The sequence below is a fragment of the Schistocerca piceifrons genome, chromosome 3 (genome assembly GCF_021461385.2).
Source record: "Schistocerca piceifrons isolate TAMUIC-IGC-003096 chromosome 3, iqSchPice1.1, whole genome shotgun sequence".
Lineage (NCBI taxonomy): Eukaryota > Metazoa > Arthropoda > Insecta > Orthoptera > Acrididae > Schistocerca > Schistocerca piceifrons.
This window is the reverse complement of record NC_060140.1, coordinates 477,930,966-477,957,263: the sequence shown is the minus strand read 5'-3', so window position 1 is coordinate 477,957,263 and position 26,298 is coordinate 477,930,966. Positions and strand designations below refer to the sequence as shown.

The window sequence follows — 26,298 nt, the reverse complement described above, 5'->3', positions numbered from 1 at the left end:
CGATTTCCGTCCATTTTGGATACTTACTTCGAGCGGCGTCCTTTGTGTGGTGTGTGTGTGTGTGTGTGTGTGTGTGTGTGTGTGTGTGTGTGTGTGTGTGTGTGAATCAATCGGTAGGGGGACTTTATGCAGAAACGCATGAATTTTGACCTAGAAGCCAATATCTTTCAAGGCATGCTCGGCGACTTTTCACCTTCTCCTTGAATCACAATCACAATAAGTACCATGCACAGTCATTAATACACTGATCGGCCTTCTCTGGGGGGGGGGGGGGGGCGGGGAATAAATAAAGACACAAAGGAATTAATGGAAAAAGGTGGGTAGAAGTCCTGACGAACATGCACGTCGGTTAACACTCTCAGCTCTCACACTCTTACACAGTGCTTAGCTGTATGATACAAGAGCCTTATAGTTATCACAAAGTCAGTAGTCAACTCTTTTCATGAGCGTCAGAGTCAAAGGGGTTATTGTGTGTTCCACTCTTAACATGGTCTTGATAAATATGCTTGTAATCTTTTACAAGCTACAAAGACTAGCACGATATTTGTGATTACTTCCTTACTGCTACACGTATGTGAGCTTGAGCCTCTGCAGGAACGATTTATTCTAATAGAACCAGTGATGACAACGACATTATAACATGATCGTAAGCGGTCATTTCTGCTGCTGTAAGTCTACCGTTTTATGTGACACTGGTGTCGCAATAACGCACTGCCTTGGCCATCCATTTGTTCCCTCAAGACGCTAGCATCAACAGGAAATCATTTCTAACGACACAGTCACAACTACACAAATAACCGCAGAACGGTCCTCTAGAGTTTACGTGACAAGGAACATGTTTATGTGACGGCTGGTATAGCATGTAGCACTACCTGCCTCGTGGGTCGGTGAATCAGCGTTGTTCCCTGTGATATACATCTCTTAATTAGCTACTTACACTTTGTACAACAACGAAGGCGACAACGTATGAAGCACATTGCTAGTCTCTTCGTTATAAGGAATCACTACAGTATCTGACTGCATCGAGTTGGAAAAAATCAGTGTTTTTTAAAATGATAATCAATCTTTGTAAAACCGCACTAGAAAGGCACCAGCGAAGACATTCCACTACTTAATGGAACGAAAGCTATTGCTCCCGGAATCTCTCTCTCGAGATGAGTTTCCACCGGTATTAACCGAGTGTCAGTGGTCACACTGAAAAGAAATAGGTGTGATTTTTTTAATATCTGAACTTGATGAATCTGGTGGTTCAGGTTGTCAGTACGATTCTCGAATGCTTACCAGATCCTCAAATAGAGGCATTAATTGGGGTATGGAAGCAGGGCGTGTGCCCTGGGCACCGTCTCCATGGGGGCACAGCTATACGACAGGCGAAAAAAAATGACGTAGCACAAAAAAGGGGAAGAGGACGCAAAGCAGGATAGGAAGAACACGGAAGTACAAGAAGAGAAAGAAGTGAGAGGGGTCGAGGATTCTAAAATGTGTTAGGGACGGATGTGTGTGAAAGGCAATCACGAGAAGATTCGAACTGGACTGTGGTGGACAACCGTTCCACAAGAGCTACCCATCCCTGACAAAGAGACGACACTTACTTATCTTGACACTCTGGTCGGAGTGCGGCCAGCAAGTACACGTAACAGTAGAACTCGCAGCACCTGAAGAAAACGGCTAGATCTGTCGCCGAAATAGCGCGCATAAAATGGAAACAACAAATCGGCAGAAAACCATGAATGCACACCATTAATCTAGCATCGATTGGACAGTGACGTACCTCTACGAGATAAGGGGGCGTCCATTAATTACGTGATGTTCCTTTTTTTTTTTAATTTGGAACCTCCCCCCCCCCCAACTTCCACTTGATGAGATTTGGTGAGATGTGGTGGGCCCCCTCACGCGAGGCGAATCATATAATTTTCAAATAATTAAATTTATTTCAGAACAAAAACAGTCTCGGTTGCGAAATTATTTAAATTATTTATTAGTCATAAAACATCATATAATGTAAAATGGACACCAAGTTAACCGGATACATAATTGGTATTATGACTGATGGGTCATGTATCCAGCTACTTTTACACAATCTCATGATGTCCCAAAAGGGCGAAACGCCTCACTGACATCAAATAATTCTATTTGTTCTGAAACACTTTTAAACCGGTTGCTGTAAAGTCCTGCCACGTTGGAATGGGAAGATTTTTAAATTTATTTGATAGACTCATATTTTTGCTTCACACCACTAAAAATACCGATTAAGGATGCTGGGAATTAATTTCATAAAACAAAATGTTATCTGTTGAAATAATGGATATTCTCTCAATATTCTCCGCCATTTGCCAGCTTTCAAAACAATTTATTTAAACTCGTTATAGTGCTTCTTAAACGTATTTATAAACTGCACCTCTAATTCCGCAGAAAAAGTGATACCTCGATTTACGAAAAACTAGTGATTAAACCACTTTATTTTAAACATGTCAATCCTGAGCAGTATTCGGATGGACAGTCAGACAGAGACAGACAGACGGACAAAATAGCTCAGCGCAAACAGTACTGATCGTTTTGTAGGATGCCTAAAAAATTGAGCTTTTATTGATGCATTACATACATTAAATTTCACTGAACGTTTGCTTAACTTGCAGATGAGAGACCACATTAATTGTAAGTCTCTTTGATACGTATGATTACACAATTTTTCAATCTTTTGATTTATGTGAACACGTAAAGAATACTTGTCCGTAAACTTCAGCTTAGCTTCCTTCCACTGACGATTAACTTCTTGCCGGCACGTTTGTTTCGACTTGCTGGCATGCCGCTTAACAAAGCCATTGTAAAAGTTTTCATACATATTCATTCTGAACAAAATAACAAGGGTTTTATGTCCGTTGCAGAATATCACAACTGAGTGACACGCAGTGATTTCAACCGGCGCGGCAAGGAAGCACCCGACTGACGTCTGACAATCGTGCGGCTAAGTGCGTGCAGTTTCATATCAGCGCACACTCCACTGCAGAGTGAAAATCTCATTCTGGAAACATCCCCCAGGCTGTGGCTAAGCCATGTCTCCGCTATATCCTTTCTTTCAGGAGTGCTAGTTCTGCAAGGTTCGCAGGAGAGCTTCTGTAAAGTTTGGAAGGTTGGAGACGAGACACAGGCAGATGTAAAGCTGTGAGTACCGGGCGTGAGTCGTGCTTCGGTAGCTCAGATGGTAGAGCACTTGCCCGCGAAAGGCAAAGGTCCCGAGTTCGAGTCTCGGTCGGGCACAAAGTTTTAATCTGCCACGAAGTTTCAAAATGTTATCCGTTATAATCATACACTCCTGGAAATTGAAATAAGAACACCGTGAATTCATTGTCCCAGGAAGGGGAAACTTTATTGACACATTCCTGGGGTCAGATACATCACATGATCACACTGACAGAACCACAGGCACATAGACACAGGCAACAGAGCATGCACAATGTCGGCACTAGTACAGTGTATATCCACCTTTCGCAGCAATGCAGGCTGCTATTCTCCCATGGAGACGATCGTAGGGATGCTGGATGTAGTCCTGTGGAACGGCTTGCCATGCCATTTCCACCTGGCGTCTCAGTTGGACCAGCGTTCGTGCTGGACGTGCAGACCGCGTGAGACGACGCTTCATCCAGTCCCAAACATGCTCAATGGGGAACAGATCCGGAGATCTTGCTGGCCAGGGTAGTTGACTTACACCTTCTAGAGCACGTTGGGTGGCACGGGATACATGCGGACGTGCATTGTCCTGTTGGAACAGCAGGTTCCCTTGCCGGTCTAGGAATGGTAGAACGATGGGTTCAATGACGGTTTGGATGTACCGTGCACTATTCAGTGTCCCCTCGACGATCACCAGTGGTGTACGGCCAGGTAGGAGATCGATCCCCACACCATGATGCCGGGTGTTGGCCCTGTGTGCCTCGGTCGTATGCAGTCCTGATTGTGGCGCTCACCTGCACGGCGCCAAACACGCATACGACCATCATTGGCACCAAGGCAGAAGCGACTCTCATCGCTGAAGACGACACGTCTCCATTCGTCCCTCCATTCACGCCTGTCGCGACACCACTGGAGGCGGGCTGCACGATGTTGGGGCGTGAGCGGAAGACGGCCTAACGGTGTGCGGGACCGTAGCCCAGCTTCATGGAGACGGTTGCGAATGGTCCTCGCCGATACCCCAGGAGCAACAGTGTCCCTAATTTGCTGGGAAGTGGCGGTGCGGTCCCCTACGGCACTGCGTAGGATCCTACGGTCTTGGCGTGCATCCGTCCGTCGCTGCGGTCCGGTCCCAGGTCGACGGACACCCGCACCTTCCGCCGACCACTGGCGACAACATCGATGTACTGTGGAGACCTCACGCCCCACGTGTTGAGCAATTCGGCGGTACGTCCACCCGGCCTCCCGCATGCCCACTATACGCCCTCGCTCAAAGCCCGTCAACTGCACATACGGTTCACGTCCACGATGTCGCGGCATGCTACCAGTGTTAAAGACTGCAATGGAGCTCCGTATGCCACGGCAAACTGGCTGACACTGACGGCGGCGGTGCACAAATGCTGCGCAGCTAGCGCCATTCGACGGCCAACACCGCGGTTCCTGGTGTGTCCGCTGTGCCGTGCGTGTGATCATTGCTTGTACAGCCCCCTCGCAGTGTCCGGAGCAAGTATGGTGGGTCTGACACACCGGTGTCAATGTGTTCTTTTTTCCATTTCCAGGAGTGTATATAGTATTTCCCAACTCAACATCCCTTTTTGTCCACAAATGCTAATGCTACAGGTAGGTATCGCTAGAAAGGATTTTTAACCAGCTTCTGACACTGCATACTGAGTTTGTGCTAGAACTTACTATTTGTCGAAAATTTTAACGTAAAAGAGACTTTTAATTATCCTAGGTAAAAGGGCATCATGGATGCCTACATCATACCTAAATTTTATGCAGCTAACTTATTAATAATGAAGAAGAGACTCCCTTCTGATATTAGCTTACTACAAATACCCTTTTACTTGTTTTAAAATACTTATTAAGTGGATAATTTGTATGCAGCATTGTCACAGAAAATAACAGTACACCACTGCGGCAGACCAAAAACTCTGTCCGTCATACAAGCTGACTTTTCTAAATGAACATACTTTGCGACCATTCGATGACTAGTTTCAGGTCGAGTCTAATTTTCAAATGAACCTAAAAAAATTGAAAATGGCATTTCCGAAGATGTTAAAAATGTGTACTGTACGTCTGCGTGCATACAGATAACTCTTTATGCACTGTGAATGCATATTACACATTTTTTGACTTCTTCAGAACTGCCATTTTCGATTTTGATTTGAAAATGGGTCTCGACCCAAGCTATTCATCGAAAGAAAAATAAAACATTTGCAGTTTGGACTGGTTTTTCGTTCTATTGACTAACAGAATTTCCTGACCCAAGCTACTCCAGCATACTGGAAGTTCGTAAATTCTCGCCTAAAGATGTGATTTATTTATTGCTACTGCAGCTTTAACGCCCTTACTGTAACAAAAGTCAATGAATTTACAACAAATTCTCAGCTGATTGACACCGGAAAAGCTGTTGTAATACCACCTGATCCAAGCATGCCTCTTCAATTGACAAGAAGACAGCTGTCACATTAAATTTCCATTTTCGATCTTACAAATAAGTCGCAGGGCAAACGCTACGATGAGCAGGACTGTATATAACAAATACCGTCTTTACTCAAGGAAAAAAGGATGTAGCCTTTTTCAAGGATAACTAAATCAAGTAACATTTTTGTATCTGTTAAAGAAAACGAAAAACAGAAAGTACACGAAGGTTATATTCTTACGTCAAATATCGTTTACACCAAGGTACTGGAATGCTCTGTAAAGAAACTTGTTCAAAAGTATGCGCATACATACATGCAAGGATGCGCCGTAAATTCAAGATTATTATGTCACGTCGTTCGGTTAACTTCTAATAATGTTTTTTATTCATTACCACAACTGCCCTTATCCCGACGACTACATTTATTCCAAATACTGTCATTATTTAAAACTATACAAGGGCGAAAGTTTCGCACGGGTCCCCTGGTAATGTACACTGAAGCGTCAATGAAACTGGTATAGGCATGCATATTGAAATACAAAGATATGTACACAGGCAGATTACAGCGCTGCGGTCGGCAACACCTACGTAAGTCAACAAAGGTCTAGTGCAGTTGTTAGATCGTTATTGCTGCTACAATGGCAGGGGACTTTCCCGTACAACCATTTCACGAGTGTACCGTGAATATCAAAAAACCGGTGAAACATCAAAGCACCGACAGCGTTCCAGTCGGAAAACGATCCTGCAAGAACGGATTCAACGATGGCTGAAGAGAATCGTGGTGCACTCTTTATGACTGCTCGACACAAAGCATACGCCTCGTCTGGACCGTCAACACCGACATTGGACTGTTGATGACTGGAAACATGTTGCACGGTAGGCCGAGTCTCGTTTCAAATTGTATCGAGCGGACAGACGTCTACAGGATGGAGACATCCTCATGAATCCATGGACTCTACATGTCAGCAGGAGACTGTTCAAGCTGGCAGAGGCTCTGTAATGGTGTGGGGCATGTGCAGTTGAAGTGACATGGGGCTCCTGATATGTCTAGGCACCATTCTGCCAGGCCACACGTATGTAAGCATCCTGTCTGATCACCTGCATCCATTAACGTCCATTTTGCGTTCCGACGAATTCGGGAAATTCCAGCAAGACTATGCGACACCCCACACGTCCAGAATTGTTACAGATTATCTCCAGGAACACTCTTCTGAATTTAAACATTTCCACTGGCTACCAAACTCGCCAGAGATGAACATTACTGAGCATATCTGGGATGCCTTGCAACGCGCTGTTCAGAAGAGATCTACACCCACTCGTACTGTTGCGGATTTATGAACAGCCCTGCAGGATTCATGGTGTCAGTGCCCTCGAGCACTACTTCGGACATTAGTTGAGTCCATGCCATGCCGTGTTGCAGCACTTCTGAGTGTTATCGAGGGACCTACACGATATTAGGCAGGTGTACCAGTTTCTTTGGCTCTTCAGTTTACGGTCACTGTATTAAAAAATTGATGCGAGATTTTCATTTCTCCCCCGCCTCTGAAATGAGATTTGCTGACATATTGCCAGACCCCTCCCGCCACCCCATTCTGAGCTCACGTAATTAATGGACGTCCCCTGAGGCTGGGATCGCCGCGCTCACCTGTTGGCACTGCGGCCAGAGGATGATGGAGTCCGGGTAGCGCAGGGGGCCTCCCAAGCTGCTGCCGCCCGCGGCTGCGCGCTGTTCTCTCAGCACCTCACTGTGCTTGCGGCCCAGCTGCCGGAACACCTGCAGCGACCTGCCGACACACCAACACACACACACTTAGTCACAGAACAAGTGAAAAAAACTACCAAAACACATCTAACACATCTATACGTCCGAAAATTGAGTCGTTAGGATAGTCACCACAAGGCATCTACATGTACTTTAAATTAAGAACATTTTAGATTAGGCTGTACCGTGCCTGTTATTGACATCGGTAAAAACAACATTACTGTTAAAGGTTTCAGGAATTACTGCAACCAATCGCCGTTTTTTCTTCAATTTTTATTTATTCATGACCGGTTTCGAATCGCCTGCCGATTCATCATCAGATGATACAATTTACACTCCTGGAAATTGAAATAAGAACACCGTGAATTCATTGTCCCAGGAAGGGGAAACTTTATTGACACATTCCTGGGGTCAGATACATCACATGATCACACTGACAGAACCACAGGCACATAGACACAGGCAACAGAGCATGCACAATGTCGGCACTAGTACAGTGTATATCCACCTTTCGCAGCAATGCAGGCTGCTATTCTCCCATGGAGACGATCGTAGAGATGCTGGATGTAGTCCTGTGGAACGGCTTGCCGTGCCATTTCCACCTGGCGCCTCAGTTGGACCAGCGTTCGTGCTGGACGTGCAGACCGCGTGAGACGACGCTTCATCCAGTCCCAAACATGCTCAATGGGGGACAGATCCGGAGATCTTGCTGGCCAAGGTAGTTGACTTACACCTTCTAGAGCACGTTGGGTGGCACGGGATACATGCGGACGTGCATTGTCCTGTTGGAACAGCAAGTTCCCTTGCCGGTCTAGGAATGGTAGAACGATGGGTTCGATGACGGTTTGGATGTACCGTGCACTATTCAGTGTCCCCTCGACGATCACCAGTGGTGTACGGCCAGTGTAGGAGATCGCTCCCCACACCACGATGCCGGGTGTTGGCCCTGTGTGCCTCGGTCGTATGCAGTCCTGATTGTGGCGCTCACCTGCACGGCGCCAAACACGCATACGACCATCATTGGCACCAAGGCAGAAGCGACCCTCATCGCTGAAGACGACACGTCTCCATTCGTCCCTCCATTCACGCTTGTCGCGACACCACTGGAGGCGGGCTGCACGATGTTGAGGTGTGAGCGGAAGACGGCCTAACGGTGTGCGGGACCGTAGCCCAGCTTCATGGAGACGGTTGCGAATGGTCCTCGCCGATACCCCAGGAGCAACAGTGTCCCTAATTTGCTGGGAAGTGGCGGTGCGGTCCCATACGGCACTGCGTAGGATCCTACGGTCTTGGCGTGCATCCGTGCGTCGCTGCGGTCCGGTCCCAGGTCGACGGGCACGTGCACCTTCCGCCGACCACTGGCGACAACATCGATGTACTGTGGAGACCTCACGCCCCACGTGTTGAGCAATTCGGCGGTACGTCCACCCGGCCTCCCGCATGCCCACTATACGTCCTCGCTCAAAGTCCGTCAACTGCACATACGGTTCACGTCCACGCTGTCGCGGCATGCTACCAGTGTTAAAGACTGCGATGGAGCTCCGTATGCCACGGCAAACTGGCTGACACTGACGGCGGCGGTGCACAAATGCTGCGCAGCTAGCGCCATTTGACGGCCAACACCGCGGTTCCTGGTGTGTCCGCTGTGCCGTGCGTGTGATCATTGCTTGTACAGCCCTCTCGCAGTGTCCGGAGCAAGTATTGTGGGTCTGACACACCGGTGTCAATGTGTTCTTTTTTCCATTTCCAGGAGTGTAGTTTGGAGTATTGTGCGGGTCTTGCATCTGTGGCAAATATAGAGACGAAAAAGTGAGCACTGTACGTGGGAAGAATCTGCTGCTGAAATGGCCGTATAACAGGCAGCATCATTATACTGCCTTAATGTAGAGCTGTCCCCTGCCCGAAGGCTGGTTAGAACGCAGCAGTGCTTTACTAGATTTGATCATATTTCGGGCGGCAAGACGTTGCCCTCCTGCAGTCTTCGAACTGACGTATCCAGTGAGGAGGAAGAGGACGGAACCAGCAGATTAACGGACGCTTCGAACTACGAGGCAACTTGGCATTTCCACTTTAATGGATCGCTGAAAGAGGTGAAAAAAGCTACAAGTCAGGCACTAAAATCCTAAGACAGTCTGGGAATCGAACTCCGACCGTTGAATTTGTAGTCTACACCTTCAGATTCACAACAACCTACAAAAAAGAACAGCAGGAAATCAGGACTTGGTGTCTCGGCGACAACGTAACTAGGAACGGAGCACAACATCGCACTGAACCAAACAAAAAAATTAAACTTGTAAAAAATAATAAAAAATAAAATAATAAATGTTATACAAGGTGTTACAAATAGGTACGGCCAAACTTTCAGGAAACATTCCTCACACACAAATAAAGGAAAGATGTTATTTGGACATGTGTCCGGAAACGCTTAATTTCCATGTTAGAGCTCATTTTAGTTTCGTCAGTATGTACTGTACTTCCTCGATTCTGATGATCAAATTGTAAATTTTCACAATCAACATGCGTGGGCTGACGAGAATCCGCACGCAATTGTGCAATCACGTCATCAACACAGACTTTCTGTGAGCGTTTGGGCAGGCATTGTTGGGGATGTCTTGATTGGGCCCCATGTTGTTCCACCTACGCTCAATGGAGCACGTTATCATGATTTCATACGGGATACTCTACCTGTGCTGCTAGAAAATGTGCCTTTACAAGTACGACACAACATGTGGTTCATGCACGATGGAGCTCCTGAACATTTCAGTCGAAGTGTTCGTACGCTTCTCAACAACAGATTCGGTGACCGATGGATTGGTAGAGGCGGACCAATTCCATGGCCTCCACGCTCTCCTGACCTCAACCCTCTTGACTTTCATTTGTGGGGGCATTTGAAAGCTCTTGTCTACGCAACCCCGGTGCCAAATGTAGAGACTCCTCGTGCTCGTATTGTGGACGGCTGTGATACAATACGCCATTCTCCAGGGCTGCATCAGCGCATCAGGGATTCCATGCGACGGAGGGTGGGTGCATGTATCCTCGTTATCGGAGGACATTTTGAACATTTCCTGTAACAAAGTGTTTGAAGTCACGCTGGTACGTTCTGTTGCTGTGTGTTTCCATTCCATGATTAATGTGATTTGAAGAGAAGTAATAAAATGAGCTCTAACATGGGAACTAAGCGTTTCCGGACACATGTCCACATAACATATTGTCTTTCTTTGTGTGTGAGGAATGTTTCTTGAAAGTTTGGCCGTACCTTTTTGTAACACTCTGCCGCAGTGGTTAGAACAATGGACTCGCGTTCGGTAGGACGACGGTTCAAACCCGTGTCCGGCCATCCTGATTTGTGTTTTCCGTGATATCCCTAAAACGCTCCAAGTAAATGAGGGGATGTTTCCTTTCAAAGGGCACGGCCGATTTCCTTCCCAATCCTTGAAACTATCAGAGGTTGTGCTCCGACTCTTATGACCTCGATGTCGACGGGTCATTAAAATAAATATACATCAGCCCTCCTTCAGAATGCGGATCCTGTGCACGTCACATCGTCTCGCTGTGCACATTTTATTTCAGCACCAGACAGATGAGAAATTGCTAGTGTCCTACCGCAGCCACTGGTCTGTTAGGAGCGATTTTGGTTGTCGTTGTTTCTCCAAATCATTTCAATTTATCAATTTGTTGCATATATCAATGACGTCACAATTATTGTGAAAAAATATCCGACGTAGTACCAAAACAAGATTCATTAAGGAAACCAAGATTATATGGACTATCTAAAGAAATTTGTGACAGGATCGAAGATTACTTGGCAGGGAAGAACGCAATAAGTTATCTTGGACAGAGAGTCATCGATAGATACAAAAGTAAAGCCACACAAATGTGTGTGGGAACCACTGCTGTCCATGTTATTTATTAATTAACTGACAGAAATATTAACAGTAATCTCAGATTTTTCGCGGTCGACGCAGTTATAGATAATTGCCGACCCACCCTGATTTCGCAGGCACGATGGCCGCACGATGTGTCTAGCGTAGAGGTAATAAACTGTATACAAAAACCTTCTTCGTGAATAAGTCTGCTAGTGAAAATCTTATCAAAATCCCTACAGTAGTCTCTGAGGTTAGCCTTCACATTTAGACACAAAAATGCGGCGAGGAACTTCGTTTATAATATGTACAGATGTAGTATTATCTGAAAGCAGTTATCTGAAAGCAGCTACCCAAATATTAATTCAGATCCTAATAAGAGCACTGAAAGACCTGAGTCGAAACAAGGCCCCGGAGGTAGACAACATTCCATTAGAAATGCTGACAGCCTTGGGAAAGCCAATCCTTAGAAAACTCAACCATCTGGTAAGCAAGATGTATGACACAGACGAAATACCCTCAGACTTCAAGAAGAATATAATAATTCCAATCCCAAAGAAAGCAGCTGTTGACAGATGTGAAAATTACCGAACTATCAGTTTAATAAGTCACAGCTGTAAAATACTAAAGCGAATTCTTTACAGACGAATGGAAAAACTGGTATAAGCCGACCTCGGGGAAGATCAGCTTGGATTCCGTAGATATATTGGAAGACGTGAGGTAATACTGACCCTATGATTTATCTTAGGAGAAAGATTGAGGAAAAGCAAACCTACGTTTCTAGCATTTGTAGAATTAGAGAAAGCTTTTAACAATGTTGACTGGAATACTCTCTTTCAAATTCTAAAGGTTGTTGTTGTTGTGGTCTTCAGTACTGAGACTGGTTTGATGCAGCTCTCCATGCTATTCTATCCCGTGCAAGCTTCTTCATCTCCCAGTAGTTACTGCAACCTACATCCTTCTGAATCTGCTTAGTGTATTCATCTCTTGGTCTCCCCCTACGATTTTTACCCTCCACGCTGCCCTCCAATACTAAATTGGTGATCCCTTGATGCCTCAGAACATGTCCTACCAACCGATCCCTTCTTCTGGTCAAGTTGTGCCACAAACTCCTCTTCTCCCCAATCCTATTCAATACTTCCTCATTAGTTATGTGATCTACCCATCTAATCTTCAGCATTCTTCTGTAGCACCACATTTCGAAAGCTTCTATTCTCTTCTTGTCTAAACTATTTACCGTCCATGTTTCACTTCCATACATGGCTACACTCCATACAAATACTTTCAGAAATGACTTCCTCACACTTAAATCTATACTCGAAGTTAACAAATTTCTCTTCTTCAGAAACGCTTTCCTTGCCATTGCCAGTCTACATTTTACATCCTCTCTACTTCGACCATCATCAGTTATTTTGCTCCCCAAATAGCAAAACTCCTTTACTACTTTAAGTGTCTCATTTCCTAATCTAATACCCTCAACATCACCCGACTTAATTCGACTACATTCCATTATCCTCGTTTTGCCTTTGTTGATGTTCATCTTATATCCTCCCTTCAAGACACCATCCATTCCGTTCAACTGCTCTTCCAAGTCCTTTGCTGTCTCTGACAGAATTACAATGTCATCGGCGAACCTCAAAGTTTTTATTTCTTCTCCATGGATTTTAATACCTACTCCGAATTTTTCTTTTGTTTCCTTTACTGCTTGCTCAATATACAGATTGAATAACATCGGGGAGAGGCTACAACCCTGTCTTACTCCCTTCCCAACCACTGCTTCCCTTTCATGTCCCTCGACTCTTATAACTGCCACCTGGTTTCTGTACAAATTGTAAATAGCCTTTCGCTCCCTGTATTTTACCCCTGCCACCTTCAGAATTTGAAAGAGAGTATTCCAGTCAACATTGTCAAAAGCTTTCTCTAAGTCTACAAATGCTAGAAATGTAGGTTTGCCTTTCCTTAATCTTTCTTCTAAGATAAGTCGTAAGGTCAGTATTGCCTCACGTGTTCCAGTATTTCTACGGAATCCAAACTGATCTTCCCCGAGGTCGGCTTCTACTAGTTTTTCCATTCGTCTGTAAAGAATTCGTGTTAGTATTTTGCAGCTGTGGCTTATTAAACTGATGGTTCGGTAATTCTCACATCTGTCAACACCTGCTTTCTTTGGGATTGGAATTATTATATTCTTCTTGAAGTCTGAGGGTATTTCGCCTGTTTTATACATCTTGCTCACCAGATGGTAGAGTTTTGTCAGGACTGGCTCTCCCAAGGCCGTCAGTAGTTCCAATGGAATGTTGTCTACTCCGGGGGCCTTGTTTCGACTCAGGTCTTTCAGTGCTCTGTCAAACTCTTCACGCAGTATCGTATCTCCCATTTCATCTTCATCTACATCCTCTTCCATTTCCATAATATTGTCCTCAAGTACATCGCCCTTGTATAGACCCTCTATATACTCCTTCCACCTTTCTGCTTTCCCTTCTTTGCTTAGAACTGGGTTTCCATCAGAGCTCTTGATGTTCATACAAGTGGTTCTCTTATCTCCAAAGGTCTCTTTAATTTTCCTGTAGGCAGTATCTATCTTACCCTTAGTGAGATAAGCCTCTACATCCTTACATTTGTCCTCTAGCCATCCCTGCTTAGCCATTTTGCACTTCCTGTCGATCTCATTTTTGAGACGTTTGTATTCCTTTTTGCCTGCTTCATCTAAAGGTGGCAGGGGTAAAATACAGGGAGCGAAAGGCTATTTACAATTTGTACAGAAACCAGATGGCAGTTATAAAGAGTCGAAGGACATGAAAGGGAAGCAGTGGTTGGGAAAGGAGTGAGACAGGGCTGTAGCTTATCCCAGATGTTATTCAATCTGTATATTGAGCAAGCAGTAAAGGAAACATATGAAAAGTTCGGAGTAGCTATTAAAATCCATGGATAAGACATAAAAACTTTGAGGTTTGCTGATGACATTGTAATTCCGTCAGAGACAGCAAAGGACTTGGAAGACCAGTTGAATGGAATGGACGGTGTCTTGAAAGGAGGATGTAAGATGAACATCAACAAAAGCAAAACGAGGATAATGGAATGTAGTCTAATTCATTCGGGTGATGCTGAGGCAATTAGATTAGGAAGTGAGACACTTAAAGTAATAAAGGAGTTTTGCTATTTGGGGAGCAAAATAACTGATGATGGTCGAAGTAGAGAGGATATAAAATGTAGACTGGCAATGGCAAGGAAAGCGTTTCTGAAGAAGAGAAATTTGTTAACATCGAGTATAGATTTAAATGTCAGGAAGTCGTTTCTGAAAGTATTTGTATGGAGTGTAAGCATGTATGGAAGTGAAACATGGACGATAAATAGTTTGGACAACAAGAGAATAGAAGTTCTCGAAATGTGGTGCTACAGAAGAATGCCGAAGATTAGATGGGTAGATCACATAACTAATAACGAGGTACTGAATAGAATTGGGGAGAAGAGGAGTTTGTGGCACAACTTGACTAGAAGAAGGGATCGGTTGGTACGACATGTTCTGAATCATCAAAGGATCACCAATTTAGTATTGGACGGCAGCGTGGAGGGTAAAAATTGTAGAGGGAGACCAAGAGATGAATACACTAATCATATTCAGAAGGATGTAGGTTGCAGTAGGAACTGGGAGATGAAGAAACTTGTACAGGATAGAGTAGCATGGAGTGCTGCTTCAAACCAGTCTGAGGACTGAAGACCACAACAACAACAACAACAACAATCCTAATAAGACTGGCGAATTGCTTGAAATGCCCTAAATGTTAAAGTTTCAAAAACTCTAAAGTGTAGTATCCAATGACAGCCAACAGCCTTACTTAAAGGCAGCCCCGTCAGAACACCAAAGATAAACGCTGTCGGGCTTGGCTAGCAATTGTATAGCTGACAGTCCAGGTCTGCCGAGCGCTGTTGGCAAGCGGGGTGCCGATTGAGAAGCTACTAAGAGTTTGGTGGCCATGGGCGTACGGTAAACTCATTCTTGAGCCTTCCGAATCACGTATGTACACTGTGAGCTCTGTGATACGTTTTATTTCCCTGCTGGTAGATGACATGTGGACATTATGCCCGAGGATAGGTTAGAGCAATTTGAACCATTTGATAGATGCATACACTACTGGCCATTGAAATTGCTACACCAAGAAGAAATGCAGATGATAAACGGGTATTCATTGGACAAATATATTATACTAGAACTGACACGTGATTACATTTTCACGCAATTTGGCTACATAGATCCTGAGAAATCAGTACCAGCACAACCACCTCTGGCCGTAATAACGGCCTTGATAAGCCTAAGCATCGAGTCAAACAGAGCTTGGCTGGCGTGTACAGGTACAGCTGCGCAAGCAGCTTCAACACGATACCACAGTTCATCAAGACTAGTGACTGGCGTATTGTGACGAGACAGTTGCTCGGCCACCATTGACCAGACGTTTTCAATTGGTGCGAGATCTGGAGAATGTGCTGGCCAGGGCGGCAGTCCAACATTTTCTGTATGCAGAAAGGCCCGTACAGTACCTGCAACATGCGGTCGTGCATTATCCTGCTGAAATGTAGGATTTCGCAGGGATCGAATGAAGTGTAGAGCCACGGGTTGTAATACATCTGAAATGTAACTTCCACTGTTCAAAATGCGTCAATGCGAACAAGAACTGACCGAGACGTGTAAACAACGGCACTCCATACCATCCACGCCGGTGATACGCCAGTATTGCGATGACGAATACACGCTTCCAATGTGCGTTCACCGCGATGTCGCCAAACACGGATGCGACCATCATGATGCTGTAAACAGAACCTGGATTCATCCGAAAAAATGACGTTTTGCCATTCGTGCACCCTGGCTCGTCGTTGAATACACCATCGCAGGCGCTCCTGTGTGTGATGCAGCGTCAAGGGTAACCGCAGCCATGGTCTCCGAGCTGATAGTCCATGCTGCTGCAAACGTCGTCGAACTGTTCGTGCAGATGGCTGTTGTCTTGCAAACGTCCCCATCTGTTGCCTCAGGGATCGAGACGTGGCTGCACAGCCATGCGGATAAGATGCCCGTCATCTCGACTGCTAGTGATACGAGGCTGTTGGGATCCAGAACGGCTTTTCGTATTACTCTCCTGAACCCACCGATTCCATATTCCGCTTACAGTCATTGGGTCTCGACCAACGCGAGCAGTAATGTCGCGATACGATGAACCGCAATGGCGATAGGCAACAATCTGACCTTTATCAAAGTCGGAAACATGATGATACGCATTTCTCCTCCTTACACGAGGCATCACAACGAAGTTTCACCAGGCAACGTCGGTCAACTGCTGTTTGTGTATGAGAAATTGGTCGGAAACTTTCCTCATGTCAGCACATAGTAGGTGTCGCCACCGGCGCCAACCTTGCTTCAATGGTCTGAAAAGCTAATCATTTGCATATCACAGCATCTTCTTCCTGTCGGTTAAATTTCGCGTCTGTAACACGTCATCTTCGTGGTGTAGCAATTTTAATGGCCAGTAGTGTATTTCCCTGCTGGTAGATGCCATGTACTGCATGTAGGGGTGGACAAGATTCCCGGGGATAGATATATACATTTGGTGAGCCACTGTGCCTTTCACAATGACCAGATCACCCAGGCAATGCCCTCTGACCTGGACCCTTCTGACTATTTTGCAAGGTGGTCGCTTTCAGACGTTTCACGCCGAACACGTCAGCGGCCATCTATCTGATGGAGCATAAAACGTGATGCGTCGGAAAAGGGCCACCTGTCGCCACTCAGTGGTCGTTCAGCTGCGGTACTGGCGTGAAAATTCCAGCCTATGTCTCCGATGAGCAGCACTCAGCACGGGTGCATGAACCAGGTGCCTGCTGCTGATGCCTATATATGCAGCAACGTTCGCTGAACGGTCGTTGGGGAGACGCTGCTGGTACTTCCGTGGTTCATCTGGACGGTCAGCTGCTCAACAGTTGCACATTTATTCGCCCATAAATGTCTCCACAGCCGTTGTTAACCTCTGTCATTTATGGCCCGTGGTGCACCACAGTTGCATCGGCGACCGTTTTGTATAGTACCATTTTGCCTTGTACGGTATATTTTACCCATTGCGGCATACGTACAGTTTACAAACTTAGCCATTTCGTAAATGTTTCCACCCTTGTCTCGAAAGCCACTGATCATGCCCTTTGGGACATCGGATAAATCACTCCGCTTCCGCAGCCGGCCGTTGTGACCGAGCGGTTTCTATGGCGCTTCAGTCCGAAACAGCGCGACTGCTACGGTTACAGGTTCGAATCCTGCCTCGGGCATGGATGTGTGTGATGTCCTTAGGTTAGTTAGGTTTAGTTTAGTTCTAAGTTCTAGGGGACTGATGACCTCAGATGTTAAGTCCCATAGTACTCAGAGCCATTTGAACTCCTCTTTACGACAACGACTGCTCTGTTTTCTGCGTCCCCCGGACACGATTTATATACCCTCCACTGCTAGTGCTGCCACCTGCCGTCTGTGAGTGAGTTTTTCATGTTAACGTCGAACATATGCGGTGATCACGATAATGTATCTGGACAGTGTAATTTTTTTGTCTCAAGTCACGTTCCCACAATGCCCCATTAGACGGCATTCGGTCTCGCCGTAGAAGGCGGTCATAAAGTTTTGGCTCATCAGTGTACGTAATCTTCAGGCTACTAACACATTTCGAATCAATTTGTTTCCCAAGTTCCGTCAGTACAGATTTTATTTTCGAATTTGAATCAAACTCTTCTCATAGACTGTGACTTGCTAGTGACCCATTGTGCTAAACACACCTTTAACGTGTGCTTATCGCTATTGCTTGATTAAAATCTAATGGTTCTTTCTAAATGACAGTCGGTATTAAATAACCAACCATGATGCAGAAAACGTCGTTCAACATCCATAAACCGTTATTTTTATCTGCCCCACTTTCAGGACTTTTGGGACATCGGTCACCATTCTTTACCGAAGTTTCCAAGCATCTGCTAAAAGAAAGAAATACAACTCCTGTAGTACAAGCCCATTTTCAACATCGTAATCATTTTTTTAATCACTCAGATTTTTATTTAATTTATGTCGGTGCTTTCCAGAACATTATTATTATTATTATTATTATTATTATTATTATAACGCATATTATAGCAGATTTCCTGAATTTCCTGTCACAGAATCCTGCTCAGCGACACCAGAGAACATTCTGAGGTCGTTGCTGCTAAAAAACAAAGCGTAAATTTGTGCTTGATTGACAATCATGTCTGTTAAATGCGAGGCTAACGGTTTTATCACGCGTCACATGGGAACAGGTTACGAAAATGCAGTTTATTCTGCAGTAGTTACCACATTCTTTGACGCCTTGTTACGTGTAACAACTTTTTCTATTTTATTTTATTTATTGATCTGAAGTAAAGCATTACTTTTTGCAGTTTCAGTCTACCTTTTTGCATTGGGAATAGTGACGAGACGTTATACAACACTGTACTATCCATGTTATTCAGCGACGTTATTACATTAGATTTGGAGTTGTTATAAACTTATTGAATGGATGTGTTCCTCCGCTGGATATTAAGTGTTATCGAGAACTGTGTACAGGTCTACGTCGACAAATGATGAATGTGAAATGTATGGAGTACTTCAGTTCACACCAGAACTGAAATAGCAAATATGTTGCAAAGTCAGTGGCAGGTATTGAGTGCAGTTGGCTGTACATGTCAGAATTGTTTAGTGCAGCCTGCGTGCTGGTCCAAAAAATTCGACGGACTGACGAGCTTTGAATAAAGCTATAATTTGCAGACACTAATTGTGAGTGGGATCTGACACGTCAAAAATTAAACGGGAAGCTATAAAATCAGTATTTTCACTAAACCAAAGGAAGCATTAGTGTTATAGTATCACTAATCTATTTTGAAGACAGTTTACTGCGAAAGAATTGACATAGTTGCAAAAAAATGTTTCTAATCGTCAGAATGAACGTCAGTGGTATATAGAATTAATTATGCAATTTAGTACACAGTGCCGAACCAACCTCAGTGGAAGAACTCCAAAGCTAAATCTGCAACGTACTCCCAGCCCTCTTTGGATTGGCTGAAGACAACCGAGAGTTCTGCAATGGCCCATCCTCTCCACTTGATTAGAGAAGAAAGAAAAAAAAAAACAATAATAAAATATGCGCACATGTCGGCTTTTACATTCGAGAATATCCTGAGATGGCCGGATTCGATTATTATGTAATACACTGAATGAATGACTAATAGTAGTCAGTAGTACGTAAACAGTGTAATTAACTCATTAATATCAGTTGCTATCATAAATCCATATTGCCTTCGAGTTCCCTCATTTTTAGCATCGAGTGAGCAGTACACAGATTTTAATCTAGGGACCGAATAAGGATCGGAACTTGGTAATTTGTCGCAGTATCTAAGTAAAAGAGTTGGGAGGATCTGGAGCAGAGGCAGAAATTTCTCCAGGACTACATACATTCTCCTAAAAATAATAATAATAAAAATTAAATTAAAATTAAAATTCCGTAAGCACAATTGCGGGCAGAGAGAGAGAGAGAGAGAGAGAGAGAGGGAGAGAGAGAGGATTCGTCCTCTGTATGAATACCGAGAGGCCAGTTTTTGTCGCGCTCTGTGCCCAACGAGCTCCATTCAGTGCAGTTTCCGGCAAATGAGTTCGTAACGTATGCGGATTTGATTAATAAATACCAGAGGACCTAATTGTGATATTCATTTAGTATGCAAAAAATGTAACGCTGAGTGTTCACAATAAGCGAGAAAATTTCGCAACTAACGCACGAGTAATGAACAGCGTAATATAATGTGTCCGCGCATAAATACGGCGTAAAGCTACAAGATAATCTGAATGTGCAGTTTAATATGGAATAGGCCGGTTGGGGAGTGGAAGTGGAAAGCCTGGCATGCAGCTAGTGTGAAGAAATTATTTACAGTGTAGTGAAGAAGAATTGATTTCCGTATTTTGTTGAGTTTGCTGTAGAAACTGGCCAGGTGAGAGAGGGACTCGTATTCTGAGGGCTCAAAACGAACTTAATTATGTACATGCTGACAATTATTGAATTACATGAAAAAGACATAAAATAAACTACGCCGTGCACACTCTTTATTCAACAAATAAACGTCAGTACAGATATTCGGTTTTAGGTCATTACATGTTCGATATACCTGCCATCAATGGCGACGATATGGTGCAGACGAATAGCGAAATTTTGCATGACCCGCTGAAGTGTCGAAACTTCGATGATGTCGATGACCTCCTGAAAGGCTGATTTCAGCTCAACAATGGTTTTGGGGTTATTGCTGTACACACTGTCTTTAATATAGCCACATAAAAAGAAGTAGCATTTGTTCAGATCCGGAGAATACGGCGGCCAATCGAGGCCCATTCCAGTGACCTCTTTGTACAACAGAGCCATAATGCGGTCACCAAGTGCTCCTTCAGGACTTTAAAAACTCTCTTACTTCGATGGGGTCGAGCTCCGTCTTGCATGAACCGCATCTTGTCGAAATGAGGATCACTTTGGATAATGGGCATGAAATCATCTTCCCAAACCTTCACGTACCATTCAGTAGTCTTACTCCCACCAAGGAATATCGCACCGATTATTCCGTGACTGGACATTGCGCACCACACAGTCACCTGTTGAGGGTGAAGAGACATCTCAATCGCGAAATGTAGATTCTCAGTCCCACAAATGAGCGAATTTTGGTTATTGACGAACCCATTCAAATGAAAGTGAGCTTCGTCGTTAAATCAAACCATGCACGTGCATACTAATTCCTATCATGCCCCACGGCCAACCATGCAGTTTGAACTTCCTAATGCAAACCGTTCAGAATTTATGATGATTTTATTTCATATATTTAAATAACTGTCACCCTGTATATAGACAGCTGATCGATCCCGGGAATCGAGAATCTAGTCGATACTGATAGTGGGATGATATTTCCCGGGAATTTCAAGCCTTCAAGAATTTTAAATTTGCTGTCGGATAACAAACGAAAAAGGAGATATTTTGGTGTGGTATAATTACAAGTTAACAGTTTTTGAATGTTTTTCCTTTATTTGTACCGAGAAACCTAACTTCTTGCCAAATTTCATTATTCTAGGCAATGGTTTTGATGAGTGAGTTTGCGAGTATCAAAACGTGTGACATAAAAGACCGTATCTTTTAACTTAATTGACTTAGAACCCTCAAATTTTTGCACCGCCAGTGGACCGTAGACCTTAGTATGTGACATTAATTTTAACTTGAAGCGTCAAACTGTTTCTGAGAAAATGGGGTCTTAACAATCGGACAGACAGATAGATGGACAAGACGAACCTATAAGAGTTACGTTTTTATCGACGAAGGTACGGGACCCAAATAAAAAGACAAAAAATAGTTTTATTTAAACCCAATCAAAAATCTGCCGGTACCTTCCAGAACCTCGTTGACCATCTTCCTGCATGTCCCACAGCGGTCCGCGCTACAAAAGATGGTTATTCAGGCTTTTGACAGGAGGTCATATTAACGTGACTTGTCAGCGTATATACTCGGAGCAGAGACGAACGAAGAATCGTTATGATACGTGCTGCAAATCGGAAAATCCACTGACAATTAATTCTGACAAAGAACTGTTTGTCATGGTCCACCGCTTGGAAACGAGAACCTCAGAAACGGCGAAAGAGATCGCTTGTTAGCGTGTTACTGTCGCGAGCATCTACGGAGATAGGTTGAAGGGCGGTCAGACCACGAGTACGGGACAAGGTGTTTGACATCTACGCTGCATCACAGAAAGCGAAGGTCGAAAGCTTGCTCACTCTCTAGTAAGGCAGCATACGCGACGAACTGTGGCAGATCTGACAGCAGAAAGCGTATAATGCTGGTGCAGGTACATGTGTTTCACAGCTCACCCTTCGCTGTACAGTGACAATATTTGTGATGCAGTGATTTTGCAACCACTGAAATAACTAAGCCCGCAAAGTTACATTTCGTGTCGTCCTCCCTTTGTGGGTTGAATTGGCTCTAAGCGCTACGGGACTTAACATCTGAGGTCATCAGTCCCCTAGACTTAGATCTACTGAAACCTAACTAACCTAAGGACATCACACACATCCATGCCCGAGGCAGGATTCGAACCTGCGACCGTAGCAGCAGCGCGGTTCCGGACTGAAGCGCCTAGAACCGCTTGGCCACAGCGTCCGGCCCTTTGTGGGTGCTTAACTTCTTTTTCTTTTTTTTCTTCAGACAGTGGAAAGGAAACAAGATGGATTGCTCTAATTACTGAGGAATCAGTTTACTTAACGTGGCATACAAGATTATTTCTACAATTATTCTAGAAAAACTAAAACAATTTGCAGAAAACATCATGGTGTATCAGACTAGATTCCGTCTAAACCGTTTAACTACTGACAATACGTTTGCTCTTAGTCAAATTCATGAGAAATACTGGAAAAGAACAAAATCCTGGTACTGTCCATGAATTTTCAAAGAGCTTACGAGAGTAGTCATCAAGCTAGACTGTATAAAACCTTGACAGTGCTTCGAATGCCACGTAATTTCACAGTACGTATGAGTGAATCAAGAGCGATAGTAAGAACCGGAAGAGCCTACTCACAACCTTTCCCCATAAGAAGTGGAGATGCTTTGTCATACGTACTGTTTAATTTACAGTTGAGAAAGTCGTAAGGGAGAGCAAAGTTAAAGAACGTAATGGGTTATGAAAGGAAAGCGGCAGGTTTCAGGTATTTGGTTAAGCAGACGACATAGCGTTAGTGAGCGAGAGCGAACACGATCCTAGGGAGACGTGTGAAAGAATCGGCACAGTAGTGAGCAAAACAGAACTGTTCACCAATAAAGAAAGAACAGGTGCAAGTAGACGGATCTGAATATGAACAAGATCACTTCACGGTTGACGGAGACGTGTCGGTCTGTTGATCAGTTCAAGTACCTGCGAAGTTGGAGCAGCTGTTATAACCAAACACCCATAGATGTAAATGAAAGATTTTCTGCTCTCTCTCCAAATGTCTATATGCCCTCAGAGATAAGTACAAATCTAAAGCCATACCACACCCTACGAAAATGAAGATCTACAACGCAGGTATACACCCTCTTGTCCTGTGTAGTTCAGAAAGCAGGAGGCTAACTAAAAGGGAGAAACAAAGCTTCTAACGTTCGAAATACAGGCGATGGGCAGAATCTGAGGCAAGATGTGAGACGGAGACAACCAAAGGAAAAAAAAAAGAATAATGAAACTTATCAGAGCATGATGCAGCCCAACGTTTTACAATATCAAAAGCAAACGACTCCAATGGGCAGGTCACGTAATCCGTATACTAAAGACACGACTTCGGAAGTAAGCTCCCACTGCCCACATTAAACAAAAGAGCCTAAGGGTAGGGCAAGAAGCAGAAGGGAAGGCGGAGTAAAGAGAGATGTCGAAGCTCTACGTGTAATCAATTTGGAGGAAAAAGCAACAGACATAATGTAGTGGAGACTGACCGTTGACGCAGCGCGTAGTCTATAATCATGGGCAATGTTTGCTGACCTGTGGACCGTATTCACATACGATGGCTCTCTTATAAACTTTCGTCGAAAAATTCTGCAGCATCTCGATGTTTCTGTCAGGAAATTCTTCCGCGAGCCGCATTGAAACCAATCGCGGGCGGAATTCAGCCCGCCGGCCGTTTGTTACCCACCCGTGGTCTACAGGGCCGATAAACGCCGGGTAAGTAAATATAAGTATACGTATTTTAAGCGTACTCTTCAGAAACATAAGTCTCGTGTCATCAGCATTGGTCAGTTTCGCGCGGTAAGCATTGGTCCATTTCGCAGTCAACAAAAATCGTATATTATGAAATGCATTCGCAAAGTGCGAATACGATTATACAACAGCTGTAAAATTTACTTGCATCATATGAAAATTTGTACCGGAACGGGATTCTAAACCGGATTTTCCACTTGTCGCGAGCGGTCGCCATAGCCACTTCGGCTGTTCCAGCACGTTTCCAGGACCAACTCAAATTTTAATGTATCCTAGTGTCTACATTCGATAGGGCTCGCACATAAATCGTGTGATTCCAGCGTAGGGAGAAACATTATTTTTCTCGACAGGTTGCCTTGCTTTGGCATGAAATACAGTAGTGCAGTGTCTGTATTTTACAGTGACCGTATATTTCGATGCTACATTCCTTCAGACATCCATGTATCTATCTCCGAAGGAACATTGCATCTAAATATACAGACACTTGAAAATACACACATTGTACTACCGTAACACGAATATTCTTGCAGTCGTAACTTGGTGAGGAATCAAAACGTTTGTTACCACAAGTGAATACGACGACAGTCGTTCCGTGTCACTAATTTATATTAATGATGATAATGGTCTATTATGAAAGATTTATATTACGGACTCTACCACAGTATAGGGGAGATACTTGTACAAAAAAAGGTCTCACGTAAAAGCTGCTGAAAAACACAGTCTAGTGAAATGAAGGGAGATTTGAGTTCAAAGTTCTCCCGATCACAAGTTCATTAGAGACGGTGCGCCAGTTAGGACTGTGGAACGATAGAAAGGCACTACACTTTTCACAATAACCATTCTGCCATTTGCCTTATTCGTTTGAAGGATACCATGGGAATCCTATATCTGGATTAGCGGGCGAGAATTTGAACCCTGTACCTCCCAAAAGCCTGTCCAGCACGCTACTTCAGCGCCACTTAGCTCGGTATTTAAGCATAATAAATATGGGCTGGAAAACTACATGTGCTATGCTATTATGCTATAATATCACAACGACACGTTATACATTAATCCTTCAATAATCGGTCCCGACTCTTATTCAGAGCACAGAACTCATGAGCATTCCTTAGTTCTGGTGGTATTTGAGACGCAGCCCATTGGTAAGCATCCATACAAGTCATAAAATTGGATGTTCGTGTGTGTGTGTGTGTGTGTGTGTGTGTGTGTGTGTGTGTGTGTGTGTGTGTTTGTGTGTTCCACATCTCCTCCTAAACCACTAGACAGATTTCAACCGAAGTTGGTACACATATCCCTCACTGTCAAGCAAATATTGCTGTGGGCGTAGGAACCTGGCATCATAAACAATCAGATGCGTGGAAAACTGCCGCATCATGCACGACGTTTACCTTTCTTACTTACGTGCTACTAACTATATTCGCAATAAATTTTGTAGACAGTACCCAGATGTGCCGCTAAATGTATGTACAAAATTATGTCATGGTATCACACATAGTCCAATAGATATGATGTCATAAATATTGAGAAGCACGAAGAAAATTCTGCATCGTGCATTAAGTTTTAATGCAGGGTGGGGAAAACAAAAGAGTCCCGGAGAACAGAGATCCAAGGTACAAAGAAACACAGCAGAAGTAAGGAGATACAGTAATAATCTGGCTTTAGCAAATGTTGAAAGTGATCACCACTCATCTGTTAGCACATCTACGCTCTGATCAGTAAGTTGCTGAAGGTGGATCGAGACTGAACTGCTGGAATTCCTACAGTCTCATCCGAAATGTTCTGCTGCAGTTGTTGAAGACTATGAGGGTTGTTGCGATGCACCTTAGAGTTGAGGGCTCCCCACACTGTGTAACTGGACACTAACAGATCAGGTGACCTGGATGGCCAGCTAGGGCCGCGACCAGACTGACCTCTGTTAACAAATGGTTCAAATGGCTCTGAGCACTATGCGACTTAACTTCTGAGGTCATCAGTCCCCTAGAACTTAGAACTAATTAAACCTAACTAACCTAAGGACATCACACACATCCATGCCCGAGGCAGGATTCGAACCTGCGACCGTAGCGGTAGCTCGGTTCCAGACTGTAGCGCCTAGAACCGCACGACCATTCCGGCCGGCCCCTCTGCTAACAGCTCTGTCGGGTGTGAAGATTGTGTACATGTGCTCCAAGGTCCGGCGGCTACACGGGTAGTTGCTCCATCCTGTAGGTCTTTTCCTTCTCCGTTAATGCTGCCACAAATGGTTTCAATACGTTGTCAATGTAACGCGCTGAAGTTACTGTCTGATGAAAGAAGATGGGACCAACAATGTGGCATGC

At 44.3% G+C, this 26,298-nt stretch overlaps 1 protein-coding gene across 1 annotated transcript in view; it reads right to left on the bottom strand.

Annotated features, from left to right (window-relative positions):
• LOC124788750 (tRNA dimethylallyltransferase-like) overlaps positions 1–26,298 on the bottom strand; it is a 604,197-nt gene that overhangs the window by 497,840 nt on the left and 80,059 nt on the right. The window contains exon 2 of the mRNA XM_047256031.1: positions 7,236–7,374. Coding sequence (XP_047111987.1) covers positions 7,236–7,374 — 139 coding nt within the window. The remainder of the gene's footprint in view (positions 1–7,235; positions 7,375–26,298) is intronic.